The sequence below is a fragment of the Oenanthe melanoleuca genome, chromosome 7 (assembly GCF_029582105.1).
Source record: "Oenanthe melanoleuca isolate GR-GAL-2019-014 chromosome 7, OMel1.0, whole genome shotgun sequence".
In the NCBI taxonomy this organism is placed as follows: domain Eukaryota; kingdom Metazoa; phylum Chordata; class Aves; order Passeriformes; family Muscicapidae; genus Oenanthe; species Oenanthe melanoleuca.
Genome location: NC_079341.1, coordinates 3,376,849 through 3,393,003, shown reverse-complemented (window position 1 = coordinate 3,393,003; position 16,155 = coordinate 3,376,849). Strand labels below are relative to the sequence as shown.

Here is a 16,155-nt window from a genome sequence, read left to right as displayed (position 1 = left end):
GCTTAGTGCCATTGGTGAATGCTGAAGTTGAAGTCATTTTTAGCTGTGATGCAGGTCTGGCCCATGTAAAAGCTGTCACCTCCCCTTTATGTGCACTCCCTGAGGACCAGTGGTCAGTCAAATGCCCTGTGGGAATTGCCAGTCCTCTGCATCTGTCTCCTTTGCTCATAGCATGGATCATGCTGGACGACCAAGGGTATGCAAGCCAGTACTGAGTGCTTTTTAAGAACTCCTTTTGCAATTTGGATAGCAAAAAATTGATGGCATGGTGCTGAGGGTTGTTACTCATTAACTGTATAAGCATGCAAATAAGTAGATGGTAAACTCTATTTAATCTTTTCCTTTCAGCTGTGATAAGGCTGTCTAGGATGAAGAAGATGAACTCCTAGGCAGATGAGAATCTCAAGCAATAAGAAGTGTGGGATTTCATTGTAATGGTTGAGTTCATGTAAGGAATGTCGTTAAGAAATCCTGAAATATATCTTAAAAACAAGACAGTATTTTCCAAAACCACTGCACAACCTGCAGTTCTCATTCTAATGAGTTTGACCATGAGCTTTAAATTCTGCTAAGGAGAACAGCATTTCACAATGAAGATCAGGGGCTACAATAGCTGTAGGTACACAAGTGTGTTCTTCCAGGTCACATGGCTTTAATAGTTGAACCTCCATAATTAAAAACAGCCTGTAACTCTTCATGGCTGTGTGCCTGATCTTATTATACACTTGGGCAGTTTACTGTCTTCCCTGCAAGGAAAATATTTTCATACAGGTCTGTGTACTTCACCAGTTCTTGGTAACCTAGATGGCAATTCCCTTTTTCACAGAAATCATTTTCAAAGAAGGTAGCAGTTAGTAGTTCCTTTCTTCTATCATGTGTGGTGTATGTTTGTCTTTTTCTGTCCATCTAAAACTACAGTCAGTGAGTCTAGGCAAGACAGTTTAATGTCACAGGCACAAGGTAAAGCAAATGTATGAGGAACGTCTCCTTGAGGGCCACCCTGATCAACCTGCTCTGCTTTGCTGAGAGATGTGAAAGTGCTGATCTTGTGAACTGCTCAGGTAACAGTTTCTTCTTGCCCTGGGAAGTCCTGGCCCAAGTTCATCCCATGATCACACTTCACTGGTCCCATCTTGACTGCTGTGTTGTCAGGTGGTGAGATATCTCACCTAGGTGATCAGGTTTTCATGTGAGAGGTAGAAGGTCTCGTTTTTAGGAAGCAGAAATTTGTAAGGACTCTTTGAAGAGATTTCAGTGTGGGAGGTAGATCTTGTCATTGAAGTATCTCTTGCGTGTGAATTAAGTGGAAAAGTAGTAATCTCTTTTCTGAAAGAAATCTTTTCATCCTGATAACAGCTTAAACTCTAGGAAAACAGAATACAGGAGAGCAAGGCTGTTGGAGAGAGTTAGGAGCCATCTGGTTCATTGCTTGCTGCATTCAAATACTTGGGGTGCTGTGTGGAAAGCAAAGTTCCAGCACCCTCTGAGAAAGCACAGAGCAGACGGTGTTACGCCACTCTGACACACAGTAACCTTCTGTCCAGGACTAATCTGAGATCCTTCCCACTTAGCTTGGCTGACAGGCAAACTTTTGACCTAGACCTGTGTTTTGCTGAAAGCTCAATATGTTACGGAATAGGGCAGAAAGCAATGTTTTGAAAATCTCTGTGTTTGCCTAGAATAAACAGTGGATTGCTTTTTTTCTTGGAGTACTGCAGAGGACTCAGACAATGGAAGATCACTGTTTTGTGGGGAGAAAAGAAGCACCTGTGAACTATGACTTTATAAATCCTGTAGGAAAGACAGAAGTTTGAGATTCAGGAAGCTGCTGCTCTGAAGTCATGACTTTATGAGGCATCCAAGCATTTTGTTGTTTATTTCAACAGAATAAAGATTTTTACCTGCTATCTCTGCAGATGAAATCCTGAGCAGTTCATAGGTTTTACAGGCTCTGAGCTCTGCTCTTCCCTCATCCTGTTGAATTTATAAGGTCTGCAAACTTTCTCACATCCATTACACACACACTGAAGTCAAAGACGAGAGGCTATTCTGACTCAAACCCAGGCTGCTTTCAGTGGAAACAGAGGCACTGTTTTATGTGGTCTCAGAACCCTTTCACCCACTTGATTTACTTTTGCTGGTATGTAGATTCCAAATCGTCATCTATAGAAGTGCTTGTCACTGCTGAGTTTCAGCTGAAATTAGCCTCTATTTAAAAATCTTCTGCAAGTGTGTGTCTGTGTGTGTGTGTGTCTGTGTGTGTGTGTGCCAGGACTGACTCATCTTGTAAAAATTTCAGCTGCCTGATCTTTCACAAATTGAGATTAATTTTTTTTCCTTTGGAATTTCTTTTTCCTAGGATATCAATATCTATGAGAGGTTTCCAGTTGGGTGAATTTTCCTGTATTGTTTCTAGATTTTTTTTCCCATGTTTGGGATGAGAAATCCAAACGTGATTTAATCTTTTTTATTACCACTGTGATGCTCTCAGGGTAAAAGAGTAGTTACAAAGGCCCATTTCTTGAATATTTAGCTTTCTTCTAGTGAACAGACCTTGTACATCTGATTTTTTGAGTTATAACAGTCATAAGCACAGAACACAAACATGCCAACAAGCCATGTAGCTTAGACAGCTGTCCAAATATTTATCCTTGTACCCCTCAATCATTAACATGTACAACTGAAATGCTGAACTGAGGTTAAATTATAAATCCAAACCCATTGAGAGGTTTTCCTGTATCCTTTTGTAAAATTTTGTGTCTTTGACAGATGGCTCAGTAACCCCATGCAGCATCTTCATCTCTTATGGGTCCTGGGAGATGTTAATGGGTTTGGGCCCCCAGCTGCCTGTACAGAGCCTGCCTCATTCCCTGGTTTCAGTGGGACTTACCCCCAGCTTTGGCTGAGGCTGTGGTCCCACCTGGAAACCCCTGCAGAAAAGGCCAGCACAGTCTCTCTAATGTTAACCATGCTCTGATTCAAATGTGTCTAAAATACAGATTGATGCCTGGTGGATTCTGATACCTGTGGAGCAGGAGAGAGGCAGGTCTGGTGGGTTTTGCTGGGATCCATCTCTCCCATCTTGTTTTCTGCTTTTCTCTTTGTTGGACTAGAATGTGGTCTCTCACCCTCTCAAAATAGGGGTGAAGGCAGCAGTGGTGGCTGCAGGGAAGGTTGAAGGATGCTGGAAGTCTCAGGCTGTTTTCTCCAGAGGAATCTGGCAGGGACTCTGGTCCTGCTTTTTCCTCACACATCATCCTTGCTTTGATTTCAGCTGTGGAGGTTGAGATTGGAGTCCTAAGTGCTCTGAGCTCACCTGTAGGAGCAGAAATCTTCCAGGGAGGTTGTTAAGCCTCCCCTTTCTTCTCAGAGACAGAAAACAAGCAAATGGAGATTGGTCTTGGTTATTGTAAGCACACATGGTTGTGTTTTAAATGAGTGTCCCCAGCCAGCAGCTGATGTAAAGTTAAGGAGACAGTGTTCCCTCAGTGTGACGGATGTTCATTGGCAGCTGATGGAGAAATTCTGCAAATGTCACTGTGGCAGCAGTGTCCCTAAGTGCTGATTAGTTTTTGCTCTCTTGGGTGACTTACTGACAGAAAAGCACAAACCTTTGAGAAATGGAATCATGGCGTGGTTCCAGTGTATTTGTAGCCACAGTGAGGAGCCACTGGAAGAGGTTTGGATTATCAGTTTGGGAAGTCCATTATCAGCTTGGAACTTCCTGTGTTTCTCATCACCCAGCAGAGGCACATCCAGAATAACCTTCTGCAGACCTCTGGATATGTAGCAAAATGCCATTGCTGGGAGATAAATGGTCAATTCACAGGAGATTGTCAAGCTGACATCTTGAAATATTCTCTCCATTTCAGACTGACAGGCAGGGACTGTTCCCTGTCCCTGCAGGAGGGTGAGCGTGGTGTCATTCTCCTCCAAGGCAGTGGCAGGAATTTCCTAAGCACAGACATTAAAATATCTGTTTTAGCCTGGCAGAACACTGGGTGAGTTATCCTGGCCTACCTGATGGTGTTCAAGTGAGAAGAGCACTTCAACCTGCAGTTGTGAACTTGAGCTTGGAAAACACTCTGGACTGTGTTTTTGTGGATTTTTGGGCGCTCTTCAGTGACTGTCTTCCTTTCTGCTGAGCACAGAGCTGCAATTTCTTCTACCCATTGGCTCTGCAAGTGCTTATCCTCTGCTGCTGTCTTTATTTGCCTGCCCTTCCCAATTACTTCTCCACTTTCTCGTCATCTCCCCTTCCACCTTCACTCCTCCCAAACCTATCCTCACTGAAAAAGTCCCTAGGTGATGCCCAAGTATTTGTCCCTTGCATCAGCACAAGTGTGTAGAGGTGGGAAAACAAAACCTTGCTCTTGCAGTTGCCCTTTTCCTCCACACTGGAAAAAAAACCTAAAACAAAACAAAAAAGCCCCAACAAAAAAGCAGGAAAGGTAAAATTTTTCCTACCAGAGCAAAGTTTTTGCTGACTTGAGAAGAGTCAGAATTTCATTGCTAAACTTCTACTTTATTTTTCTTTCCCTTGCTCCCTGCCACTATATCTTAAGTTCATTGCTTTGTTTTGTCCACAAATCACCTGTAATCCTTCAGTGAAGGTTTTTGTATCTTGCTGACTTTGTCTTCTTGAACAGTGCTTTGCACAGTAGGGACACAGCTCTAGCAGGGTTCTTCAGGGTGTAATCAGAATCCAAAATATATGAGGGACTATGTAAGCATGGCATTATCATACACTAATTCTCAGCTCATTATGGAAATCTTTACTTCAGAACAGTGGCACCTCCTTCTCTTCTGTTAGTGCTCTTTACAATGTTTTATTAATGCAATTACCTGAATTTAACAGAACAAGGCCTCTCATCAAAAGGCACATGCAGGCAGGTATGAGGCTGCTATGCCAGCAGCTCTCAGCCTGAAATGCAGTGTGTCCATCCTGATGCTGGAGAAAAGGAGACAGTGAAACCAAAAAGTGATTCCCCACCCCCAGAACAGTGCCAGAAATAGAAATTAAGTGGTGTAAACAACAGCCTGGCTCAGGCCAGCAGGTACCCAGCCTAGGAGTGCAAGCTTATCAAATATGAATGGAGCACTTGGGATGTTGCAGAGTGTTACTGGTGGGGTGATGCTCTTAGGTGAGGAACAAGAGTGTGGCTAGTCCTGAGTGGAGAGGGCCAGCATGGGTCCCCCATTTTAATATTGGCATTTTTTCTCTCCAAGATGTGTGCAGGAGGCTTTTTTTTTTCCTACTATGACTCAAACAAGTGGGGCTTTTTTCTTTTTTTTTCCTTCTTCTTGTGTGTTCTGCAATTTCACATATGGCTAGAAAATCATAATACAAAAGAAATTTCAATAACGTGCCTGTGCTTTAATAAAAGGAGCCATGAACAATGCCAGCTCTGAAGATAGCATACAGCCATTGAAATCAGACAGGGGAAACAGAACATCAGTCAGATGGAAAAGTATGATTTATTATCTCCCTCCTGGCAAAATTACAGTGACAATGTCTATGCAAAGGAATCTAAAATTACTGACTTACTGTATTTCTGTCATAATTTTGTACCAAGAAAACATACTAAAATAGATAGGCCTGTCACGTATTGATCTATAGTGAAACCTATTTTTAAAATTATGCTATGCACTTAGCTACTGATTCTGTAATATATATATCACATTATGCACAAATACATTGTTACAATAGGTGAAAGAAGGTGGGCTTTATTCAAAATTTGGCTAAAAAAAAAATCCATGGAATTTTCTTCCCTGGAGCACAGTAATACATGGGGTGGCCCAGAAGTTCAGAGCTAAGTGGTGCTGGGTGTGCCACACACAAACTGTCTCAGAGCTCTCAATTGAAATGGATGAGACCCAAAACTGAGCAACCTCAGAATTCAGAGTCAGCAGGAGCTGAGCACAAGCCCCCAGTTTTAGTCATGGTGCAGCAGCCCAGTGCAGAACTCAGCCTGTATGTATAATCACAAGGGATTGGTATTTTTCCATTAAATGTGACACAGGAATTAATGTGTTTCCAACATTTGTACTGCCAGAGCTGGGGCTGGGCTTTCAGTTATTCACTCCCAGAAAATAGCCCATCAGCTCTGCTTGCTTCCAGAATTGGGGCTGTCCAGGGACCTGCAGAAGGAGAGGGAATATCTGCACAGCCAGAGGAGAAGCCCTGGCACTTCCCCTGCCCTCCCTCCATGGCTGCTGAAGCCTCACTGTTAAGAAAATGGAATATGTAGTACATGCAGGTGTTACCAGCTCCTTCCAAGAGCGGTAAAATCAAGTCTGAGGCTTTATTATTGTGCCAGACAGCACTCAGTGGGGCCAAGGAGAGAAGTGCTCATCCCTTGGCTCTCCCAAGCTGTTCATCTCTATCACCCAGCCTGTTTCTGTGGGGCTGGTGAGCAGGAGGTCCTCAGGTCATCAGTTTAGGAAGAAGGATGTCATCCTTAGAAACATTCACAGCTCATTGGTGAGAAGGTTTTTTAGGAAACCATTTCCTGACAGAGTGAGGGAAAGTGCAGGTAAGTGTTTGTTGCCACTGGAATGTGTTCTGTGCATAATTGCATTCATTAAAAAAATGCTCAATCAGCCAATTATTCTAGTTACTGTTTTAAAAGCAATAATTAGATAAGTTATGTAGTGACAATGCTCAGTCTAGTTGCAAAATAAGGATACGTGAGGCTTCCTTACTCTGTTCTGTGGTAATACCAGAGGTAATTCTTTGGGAATTACAGTAAAATCAGTATGCTTGGAGAAGCAATAGGGTTTGAAACAGCTCCTGGAAGCAGGGAATCTCTCAGTCAGTTAACTGTGGTCATCCCAGGCAGCAGAACCTTTGTGACTGAGGGTTAGCCCAGTGTGCTCCCTGTGTAAGCAGGCCCCAGTGTATTCTCTCATCACAGATAACCCAGTCAAACCCATTTTCAGTTCACATCCTTCCCAGCCTGTGCTCATAACCAAATGATGACATCCTCTGGGGGACAGAAACCTCCCAGACACCGCTGGCCACTGCAGAAGGAACAGGACCATGAACCACATCTCCTCCCCTGTGATGTCTGGATGTATTATACCTACCTCCATAGTAGAAATTCAGTGTTTTATCAGTGTTTACACAGAGCTGATCTTACCACCTTGTCCCAGCTCTCAGTGTGGACAAAGGAGGAAACACCGGACTCAGGTATAGATAAAACACATGTAAAAAGGATCACCTTTCTGCTCCTAGATATGGCTCCTTCATTGCATAAGAAGGGAATGGAGAGCTGAAAGCTGCCAGCAGGGCTCAGTTTCCCCGCGGACATTAAAAGGAGCTTAACAAATGTGAAGCACACCCAGATATTTTGTCTGTGTCTGAATGAGGCTGCACTTCACACTTTGGAGCCACAGTCCCATCTGTCATATCTGTAACCTTTCAGGAGTCCCCTTTCCTGGGCACTGGGCATGTCTGAACTAAAAAACTATTGTAATCGAGTCATAAAAATTATCACCAAAGTAATAGAGAGCTCCAGTCCCCTCAGCCCCAGGGTAGGTGAAGTGCAACTATTGTAAGGAATAAAATGAGACGTATACCCAAGCAAAGAACGCATTCTCATGGAAGAAATGCAAAGTCATGTTTTTATAGAGAGCTTTGCCACTGCTCTTGGGAGAGAAAAGCAACCACGAGATTGCAGATACACAGCTCTGGTGGAAAAGGGGCCAGGACTGAGCTCAAGGTTGTCTGTCTCATCAGCTAATGGAGGAGTCACTCTTCAGATCCAGACATGGTTCCAGGAGCCTTTTAAACTCATCCAATTTCGTGGCACTGAGCAAACCTTTGAGTACAGATCTCCTAAAGCCACCCTGACTCATCAGATGTGGGCCCAGCATACCCAGGATGAGGTACATCTTCTGTGCCCCTCATCTGCCTCACTGATTTGTGGGGATCCCCAAGAAAGTTTACAAAAGAATGGCAAGGATAATGTTTCTACTTATGGACAGGCATGGCCTGGGGATGAGGGGAGGTGAGGAATACACACCTGGAGCAATTAGAACATCCTAGTGCTTTTCCATCTCCAAAATCCAAGCCTGGTCACTAGTATGCTGGAAAAACTCTTATGTTAGCAATGTTTGTGTGTATGTGTTGAGGGCTCCCTTAAAAACAGGATCTCAGCATCTGCTTCTGCTGCTTCTTGGAAGCCAGGTCCTTGGTTTTGCCAATCTGCAGTGTGGTGCAAGCATTTTTCAATTTTTGGATGGCAAAGTTGATTTGTATTGCTAGTGCTCCATATAAGTAGGATGCAGCTCCAGTTTTTTCACTGCAGATAAATTATCTAATGACTTAGTAGTTTTTTCTTGTTGCAAAGTAATTTGCAACCTGAAGGTGTTTTCAGTGAGTGTGCTTGTCTGTAATTACTCAACACATTGTTTATTTGAGCAACTTTCCACTTATGGAAAATCCAACTGGTTACAGTTTCTGTAGTATAATTGATATTGTATCTCCACTAGCTGGCTGGCTGCTTTTTATTTTATTAAGTGACAAAAATAAGAGAATTTTTTTGGTGGGTTTTTGTATCAGCACAGATTTTTAACACAAATCAGAATCACATGGTTATTTAAACACTGCTAATGGTGAAAGCCAAGTGAGCAGCTCAAAACAGAAGTGGGCAAGTTTCAGTCTTACCTTCAGACTGAGCTTGTTCAACAGCTCCTTCTCCACAAGTTTGGCACCTGCAAAATTTCTCAGCTGAAAGCTCTCTGAATTTTCCTGCAATCTTCTGCTAATCTGCCTGAGATCACAGGCAATTTCAATAACAATGAAAATGATTCTAATTTCCCCTCCAGGAGTATCTCTGATGAATGCTATCCCAGTTCCTTTTTTATTCCTCTCCCCTGGTTTATGACTCCCCACCTCAGCAAAAATGCAGAAGCCATTTTTGCCTCCAAATGTATTCATCAGGTCCTTTCCAACTTTTTTCCCTTTCTTGCTTCCTGCCAAGAAATTCCCCACCTGAAACGGTAGCTACAGAGATAATTTCCATCAGAATTGCCATTGTCCTTAGCATCATTAAAAGTTACAGCTCCTCTTAAGATCTAAGTGCCCAATTTGACAGACATCACTCTGCATCGCTCTGCTTTTCCTGCTGTTTTGTCTGCATCGAGCAGGATGCCATCAGTCCAGCCTGTCTGAGGGAAGAGGCTGGAAGAGATTATCTTTGTAAGTCTCTTGAAAACTTAAAGAGATTGACAGCAGCGATAGTTTTCAGTTTTCCTTTCCTTGGAGCCCAGCACTTACAGGCATGGGTCACATCCAGACACGTAGGTAGGGGGTGCATGTGGGTACAACTCGTGGATCTGAATCTATGGCAGGGAGTGCAGAAGTGCAGAAGTGTCAGGTGAGATCCACCCCTTGGCATCAGCAGAAATGCAAAGGATGGCACCTCCTTTTTAAGGTGTTGGCACTTCCTTTTCTAACGTGTTCTCAAAGGGGAAGAAAGCATTTCAACTCCAGGTTCAGTAAAACTGCCATGAAAAGCATTTTTTCCCTTTGCAGTATCACCTACAAGAGGAACATCCTTACACACCACGTCCTTTTTGGTGTTTGAAGGAGCTGGGAGCTGATTTTGGTTTGCACTGGTACTGAGAGTCCTGGTATCTCCTCCAGCTTTGCTCTGATGTGATAGCTCCTTGGGTTTCCCCAGAGCTCAGAAAACATGCCCACTGGCTCAGTTTTGTGATTACACTCCTTTTGTCTTCCAGTCAACCAAGCAGATTTCTCCAGTCATTCTGGCCATGTTGTAAATTCACCTGTTTGACTCTGAAGGACACCACAGGCCCCAATAACAGGTATACTCAATTCAGTGGAAATACTTGGACTGGCCTTCAATGACTTGGACAGCCTCTGCACCATGATCAGTAGGTGCATTGTAACATGATGAGATGGTTGTAAACACTTACTTTGTTCTCCAAAAGAAAAGTCAGGTATTCCTGTCTGGTAGGAGCTGTTTCTGGCTGGTGAAGGGCTGTTGTGTGTCAGGCAGCACAAGAATGGGGTCCTTATGCACCACTTCATGGGACCTAGTCAGTGAGATGAAGCCTTCCAGCATGGGATTAGGGGACATCCTTGCACAAAAACAAAGATTTTTTTCAGACTTAGCTGTAGGAAGGAGTGGGAAGAGAGTAGCACAACAAAGCCTAATAACTGCATCTCAGGCTTTGAGCAGCCTGGCTCCAGAAAAGATGCAAATCTTCTTCCATGAGGCTGAAAACCAGGTTACAAGGAAAATGACACACAACACAAGGGCTTTTCTTGGAAAAGTGAAGAAGGGAGGTCCAAAGTGTTAGGAAATGGCTGTGCTTAACGTGCCTGGAGGAGCTGGCCTCTAAATTCATGGAGTAGAAGGTCTCCAGGAGTAACAGGTCTCTGTACAGTCAGTTTAATGATACAATAGCCACTGGCTCTTGAAATACTCAGGTGCCAAATAGCACTTTAGTCTTGGAAGGTTGCTTGGAAAATGAGCAGCATTTTCCCAGCTCCTGGAGGGGTATGAGCCTCAAATCCCAAGTCTTGGTGAAGCCAGCTGGAAGAATCCCAACTGATCACAGGAAACTGCAGCCTTAAAACTTGGTCTGAGACATCTCCTGAGCTGAGTGACTTGGAAACCAGTCAGCCTGGCAGCAGAGCAAAAAGTGAGGAAAACAGCTTCTTGTTGACTGACAGAACAAACAGGTGAAGAAAAAGTATCAGTCAGATGTCATCCTCAGGGTTCTGCAGAAGCAGCTAAGAGTGATTGACAAGCAGACATAAAGACACAGAAATCCTGATTGCAGGCAGGCAGGCAGGCAAGAGGAGAGCTGCAAAATGATGTTTCATAGATACAGATACACTTCCTCCATTCACTGAGGGAGAATATTCCTGAGTGATGATACAGTGATGGTACAATATTCCTTGGTGATGATGCAGAAAAGCCTTTCCCATGTTTGGGGCAGCAGAAGGGTGGCTTCGGTGCTGTAGCTATGGCCAAGGCATGAGCTAAAGGAGAATTATGGAGATGAGCTTCAGGAAGTACTTGCAACAAGAAAATTCTTATGACTAAATGACATGACTGAGGTACTTCTTGCAAGATCTTGCCTAAAATCTTTAAGTTTTGTGTGTCAGTTATTGGTGTGATTGTACTAGCTGCTGTGATCTAAAAAAAAAAAAAAAAAGATTGATTCAGATCTATTCAGCTGTAGAAAAGCGTAAAGGAGTAGGTTTAAACAAAATGAGTTCTGAATTAGGATTTCCTTTTCTTCTCTCCACCTTTCCCTTAGGTTTGGGTATAATCAGTTTTGTGGGCTATTCCCTAAAGAATTGTTTGATCCTGTGATCTCTCTGGCCGTCCACCTGTCCTTTTGGAGGACTTGAGGGCCTGTTCACTAACAGACCTCTCAGAGGTACTAAATTTCTGGGGGTTATTGAAACCTTAGCTGACTAAAGAAGGACCCACATGGTGCTCAACTTATAAGAGAGGAGTAGCTGGATGATGGTAGCAGTCATAATTCCTACATGTGCTGGCATTTGCTTCCAAAAAGAGGGTGAAAGCAGTGGGGAGCTGGTGTGTATGGGTGTGAGAGTGAAGGTCAGGAGGTGGTGCACCCATATCCTGTTTAGTTCCCTGATTTTCCCTGCTCAGGGTATATCTTATTTTTCATTCTGTTTCCTTTGCTGCCTTTTCATGTTTGTTTATATCGTCTATCGAGTTTATCATTATGTGCTCGCACACATAAAATCTTTATTAGCCGTGTGTATTTTCTATTCTCTGCTCTAATTTTCCTTCCTTCTTGCATTGTTAACAAACTCTGCTGATTGCAGATGTTTCCCATTTGACAGCACCTGAGACTCAGGTTTTCCAGCCATGCAGCAGAAGGAGTGCTAGCTCCTTCCTCTGGCCATCCTGAGGTGTGTGATGGGGCCATCCCACACAGAAGCAGGGGCTGGACCTGCCCTCCCAGCCAAACCTGGGCTCACAGTCCTCCTTGAGATCAGTAGTACAGAAGAGAAATAGAAATTGGGCTGTGATCTCAGGGATGGTTAAGAATGGGTTGTGCTGCTCCAGTCTTTTTGAAGTGACTGGCTGAAGGAGAGGGAGATTAGGGTCAGTGCAGAGACTGAGAAGGTCCCCTGAGCTCTGTGTCCCATTTCAGCTACTGTTAAAAGCCCTTGAGTGGTGAATAGATGTTGGCCACATCTACTTCCCACCAGCTTGGCTTGACTTGGCTCCTATGCTGACAACAACGTCCAAGAATGCATCACCCCACTGGCTCTGAGGATCACTGCTGTCATCCCCATTAGAAGTGAAGATGGGTAAAAAGAATTTCAGTGCTTTGCACTGGTTTGGCCAAGTCAAACTGCCCTACTGACTGGTATCTTCTACAGAAGGCCCCAGTCTGCTGCTGATAGAGCCATTTCTGAAATCATATTGAGCAGTACAGGACCATGGAATGGTGTGGATGTGTAGCTGTGTTGTGGCTGGGCATCCTGAGCACCCTTTCCTTTTGGGCAGTGGTCAGGAGAATGTTTCTTCATGAACAGCTCTTGAAATCCTGCCTAATAAATCCTTCCCTAGTGAGTTTTCTAAGAGATTATTCTGCCTTGGACACAGGAGTAAATAAATCGCCACCTTTTGTGATCCTTTAATCTTAACACTCTTTCCAGAATATCAGTTTAAGGGGCACAGATAAAGCATTTGCACTGTCCATATGGGACAGTGTCCTCTCTCCTTCCTACTCCAGAAAACTCTCTGTGTTTTTCCAGTGTCCTTCTTCAGCAAAGATGAGGGTTCCTTTTCTGGAACTGTTGTTTGAACTTCAGTGGCTATAAAAGTGTAAACCACCCCTCTTTCATGGGGGATAAATCTTTAAATCAGGAAAGAGGAAACAAAACTTAAGGACATCTTCTGCTAGTTCCCTGTTCTTCACTGGTTCCCAGTTTTTCATTTTGCTGCTTGGTCTTCCTGCTGCCTGTGCCAATAGACAGAGGACTTTTTGGCCAGTGTTCCCAGAATTGTTCCACAATTGTTCATAACACCAGGGAAAGTAATAGCTCAGATGCAGAGCCTGCAGATGACAGTTTCAAAACACTTAACCTCAAGTGTGCTTGGGGCAAAGTCCTTTCTGAAGGGACAGATTGGATGCCAGAGCACATCCCATAGAAGAAAGTGCCAAGACTCTCATAAACCAAGTGGTCAGGAGGGCTGGAGTCCCCCATGGTAAGTGGCACTGACAAGTGATCAAAGTGGTCAGGCAGAGGAAGATCCTGGGGACAAGATCAAGTGGCTTGACCTTAATACAGCAGGGAGGAGGAGCTGGCAGGGAAAGGTCTGGTTCATGCCAAAGCAGCATTTTCATTTGGTGGCTGCTCGCTCCATGATCTGCCAGGGTGTGCCTTCCTTCTCTGTGTGCAGCTCTTCCCCCTTGGAAAGCTGCTCCCAGCATCAGGCAACATCCTGCTTTATTACAGTGTCATTCTCAGGCTGCACCACCAAGGCTGAGGCAGAAGATGTGTGTGTCATGTCTCATTTGCTCAGCTGCAGAGTCCTTCAGGGGCAGCTTCTGCTTGTGCTGATCCTCTTTGAGCTGTGGATTGGGCTGCAGCCCTGGAAAAGTATCACATATTTCTTAGCATTGCAGCCACTGGAGTAGTGAGGATGGGTACAGCCCCTGGAGGAGACGTCAGTGAAAGCTTCCACAAATCACAAGATCTAGTTCTCCTGCTCCATATAATTAGTGATTAAAATGAGTAAAAACAAAGCTGCAATTTTCTTATTGATCCCTCAGCAAATAGCTCTGTCTGTTTTCTTCTGTATTGTTTCTTCTTATTAAATAGCCCTGAATAAGAAATGTCAGTCAAATGAATTTAGATTCCTGGTGCTTCAGACAGAAATCAAAGCAGGATTGAAAGAGGAACGATAATTAGAGAGAGGAATTCCACCTCCACACACTTCTTCCCTTGCTCAAGGAGTGCTGATTTTATCTAAATTGCCAAAGCCATGAGCAAATGAGAGGTGATGGGAATTATAGACTGCAGATGCTGAGACAAAGCAAGGGAAGCTTTAATTAGTGCATTTTAAGGTAGAAATGAATTTCCTGGGAATAAATTATTCGACTCAAGACACATGGAGCTTCTTAGATGTGAACTGAAGAGCTTCTTACATGCCAGAAAACAGGGCTCACAGGTTGTATCTGTCTTGTAAAAATGAGTTACCCATCACTGAGATCTGAAATACATCAGGATGAATCCTTTTTTCTTTGCATCCCACTTTATTTTTTAATGTTGAATAATATTTTTTAATATTGAGGAATTCCCACAGATGCAGATTCACATAAAGCAGATTTTTTTTTCCCAAAACTCACATTTACTTGTTGAAATGTTAGTGATGGATGCTGAGAAACTGGGAGTTACATATTGAACCTACTGATAGTGAAAGGAAGTTATTTTCCTTTCAGTTCTCCTCTTATTCCCCTTCCTTAGCTCTGCTGCTATGTTTTCATGACACTTGCACACACATGAGTCACTGGGAACCTTAAAACACTGACCTTTCTATGTTTTCAGCAGCTTTTCACAGCTTTTAAAAGGTTGAGACAGTAACAACTCTGTGCAATTTGGAGGTGGATAGAGCTTCCTGGCCGGATTGATGGTGCTGAAACAAAACCATTTAGCTGGGTGCTTTAATCCTGAATTCCCTGACTCAGCAGAATTACTCAGTCTCTTAATTATTTACATATTTTATGCGAGCCTGTTGCTCACAAACCTTGTTGAAGAAAGCAGGAGAGGGGCCAGGTTGAGAACTCATGGCTGTGTTGCAGGAGACAGACCTCTGATGCACAGAATAAAATGGGTTTGCCCCTTCAAGAGCAACACTGTGCTCCTCTGCCCTGAAAATTGGGGATGAAAACACCCCAGGATGGAAATGGAAACACCCCAGTGGGAATGAAATCACCCCAGGAGGCTGGGGGATGGACAGGCCATGCCAGCAGCAGCTTTCCAACAGCTTGGGGGTGGCTGGCAGTGGTGGTCTATGTGAGAGATGGGATGGTCTGGAAAACCATCCTGTGCTCCCTTCCTGGAATGAGCCACCACTCACGACCTTCCACAAATCCTGCTCTTCTTCTGTCCACGTGTGTAACATAAAACAGATGGGTAGAGCAAGGTACAACCTAGAGGCTTCAGCTCAATATTTTTTGGCAAAGGGACCTAAAGTCCTAAAAGACCCTGCCCTCTGTGTGGGAAAACAAGGCTGAGGCTCGCTGTTTTTCCTGGTGTTGTGGTTTCCTATCTCAGCTGTTGCTCTTTTGTGCCAGAGGTTAACTTGTATCACCCATGATGAATGACTCAGTCGAGGGGTGTTGAACGCTGATGTGTTTATCTTGTGGCAAGATGGGAATGTTGCAAACTTGTGAGCTGCGGGAGGCAATGGGCTAATTTGAGATTTGTTCCTAGCCCTCGCCATGCGAATGGTGTCGCTGCGAGCCCAGCAATGAAGTTCACTGTGTTGTAGCAGACTGCGCAGTCCCCGAGTGTGTCAACCCGGTCTATGAACCAGAGCAGTGTTGTCCTGTCTGCAAAAATGGTAAGAAAGAACTGCGTTGGCTTTAACAGAGATATAAAGGAAACGTTTGATTGAAATGCTGTTACTGAGCTTTGCTTCCACCTGGTTCTTCTCCTGATGCTTCAGTTATGGGGTGAAAATTTAAGCTGCCTTTCCTGGCCTGTGCCTTCTCCTTGAAACGATGGAATGGCCAGCTTGACAAAGGTTTTGTAGGATTGAGTCCTGATATCTGTGATTGTTGTTTCGTGTCTTTGGATTTTTTTCTCAAAATTATTCTAACAGAGAATCAAATACATGAGAAAAGAGAGGGTCTTTGTCCCTACATTAAGAAACCAATGGTTATTATCTAAGGCCAAGGGAAAGCTCACCAAAATCAATGGCAGAACTTTTCCTGTTCCCAGAAAGACACCCACCAAGCCCAGAGCATTGTTGGTTTTGTGCTATAGTCAGTGTGTAGCACTGGCCCTCATTGTCCTGCTGAGATGATTTCATGATTTAGAGTCTGTTTCATCAATACTTTCAAGAAAAGTTTTGGAAAGACTGCAAGACCTCTTTGGAAAATAAATCTGTTTTCAAA

The 16,155-nt window shown here is 43.8% G+C and overlaps 1 protein-coding gene across 2 annotated transcripts in view; it reads left to right on the top strand.

Annotated features, from left to right (window-relative positions):
* VWC2L (von Willebrand factor C domain containing 2 like) overlaps positions 1-16,155 on the top strand; it is a 43,239-nt gene that overhangs the window by 3,283 nt on the left and 23,801 nt on the right. For both annotated transcript variants that reach the window (XM_056496716.1, XM_056496717.1), the window contains exon 3: positions 15,470-15,599. In XM_056496716.1, coding sequence (XP_056352691.1) covers positions 15,470-15,599 — 130 coding nt within the window. The remainder of the gene's footprint in view (positions 1-15,469; positions 15,600-16,155) is intronic.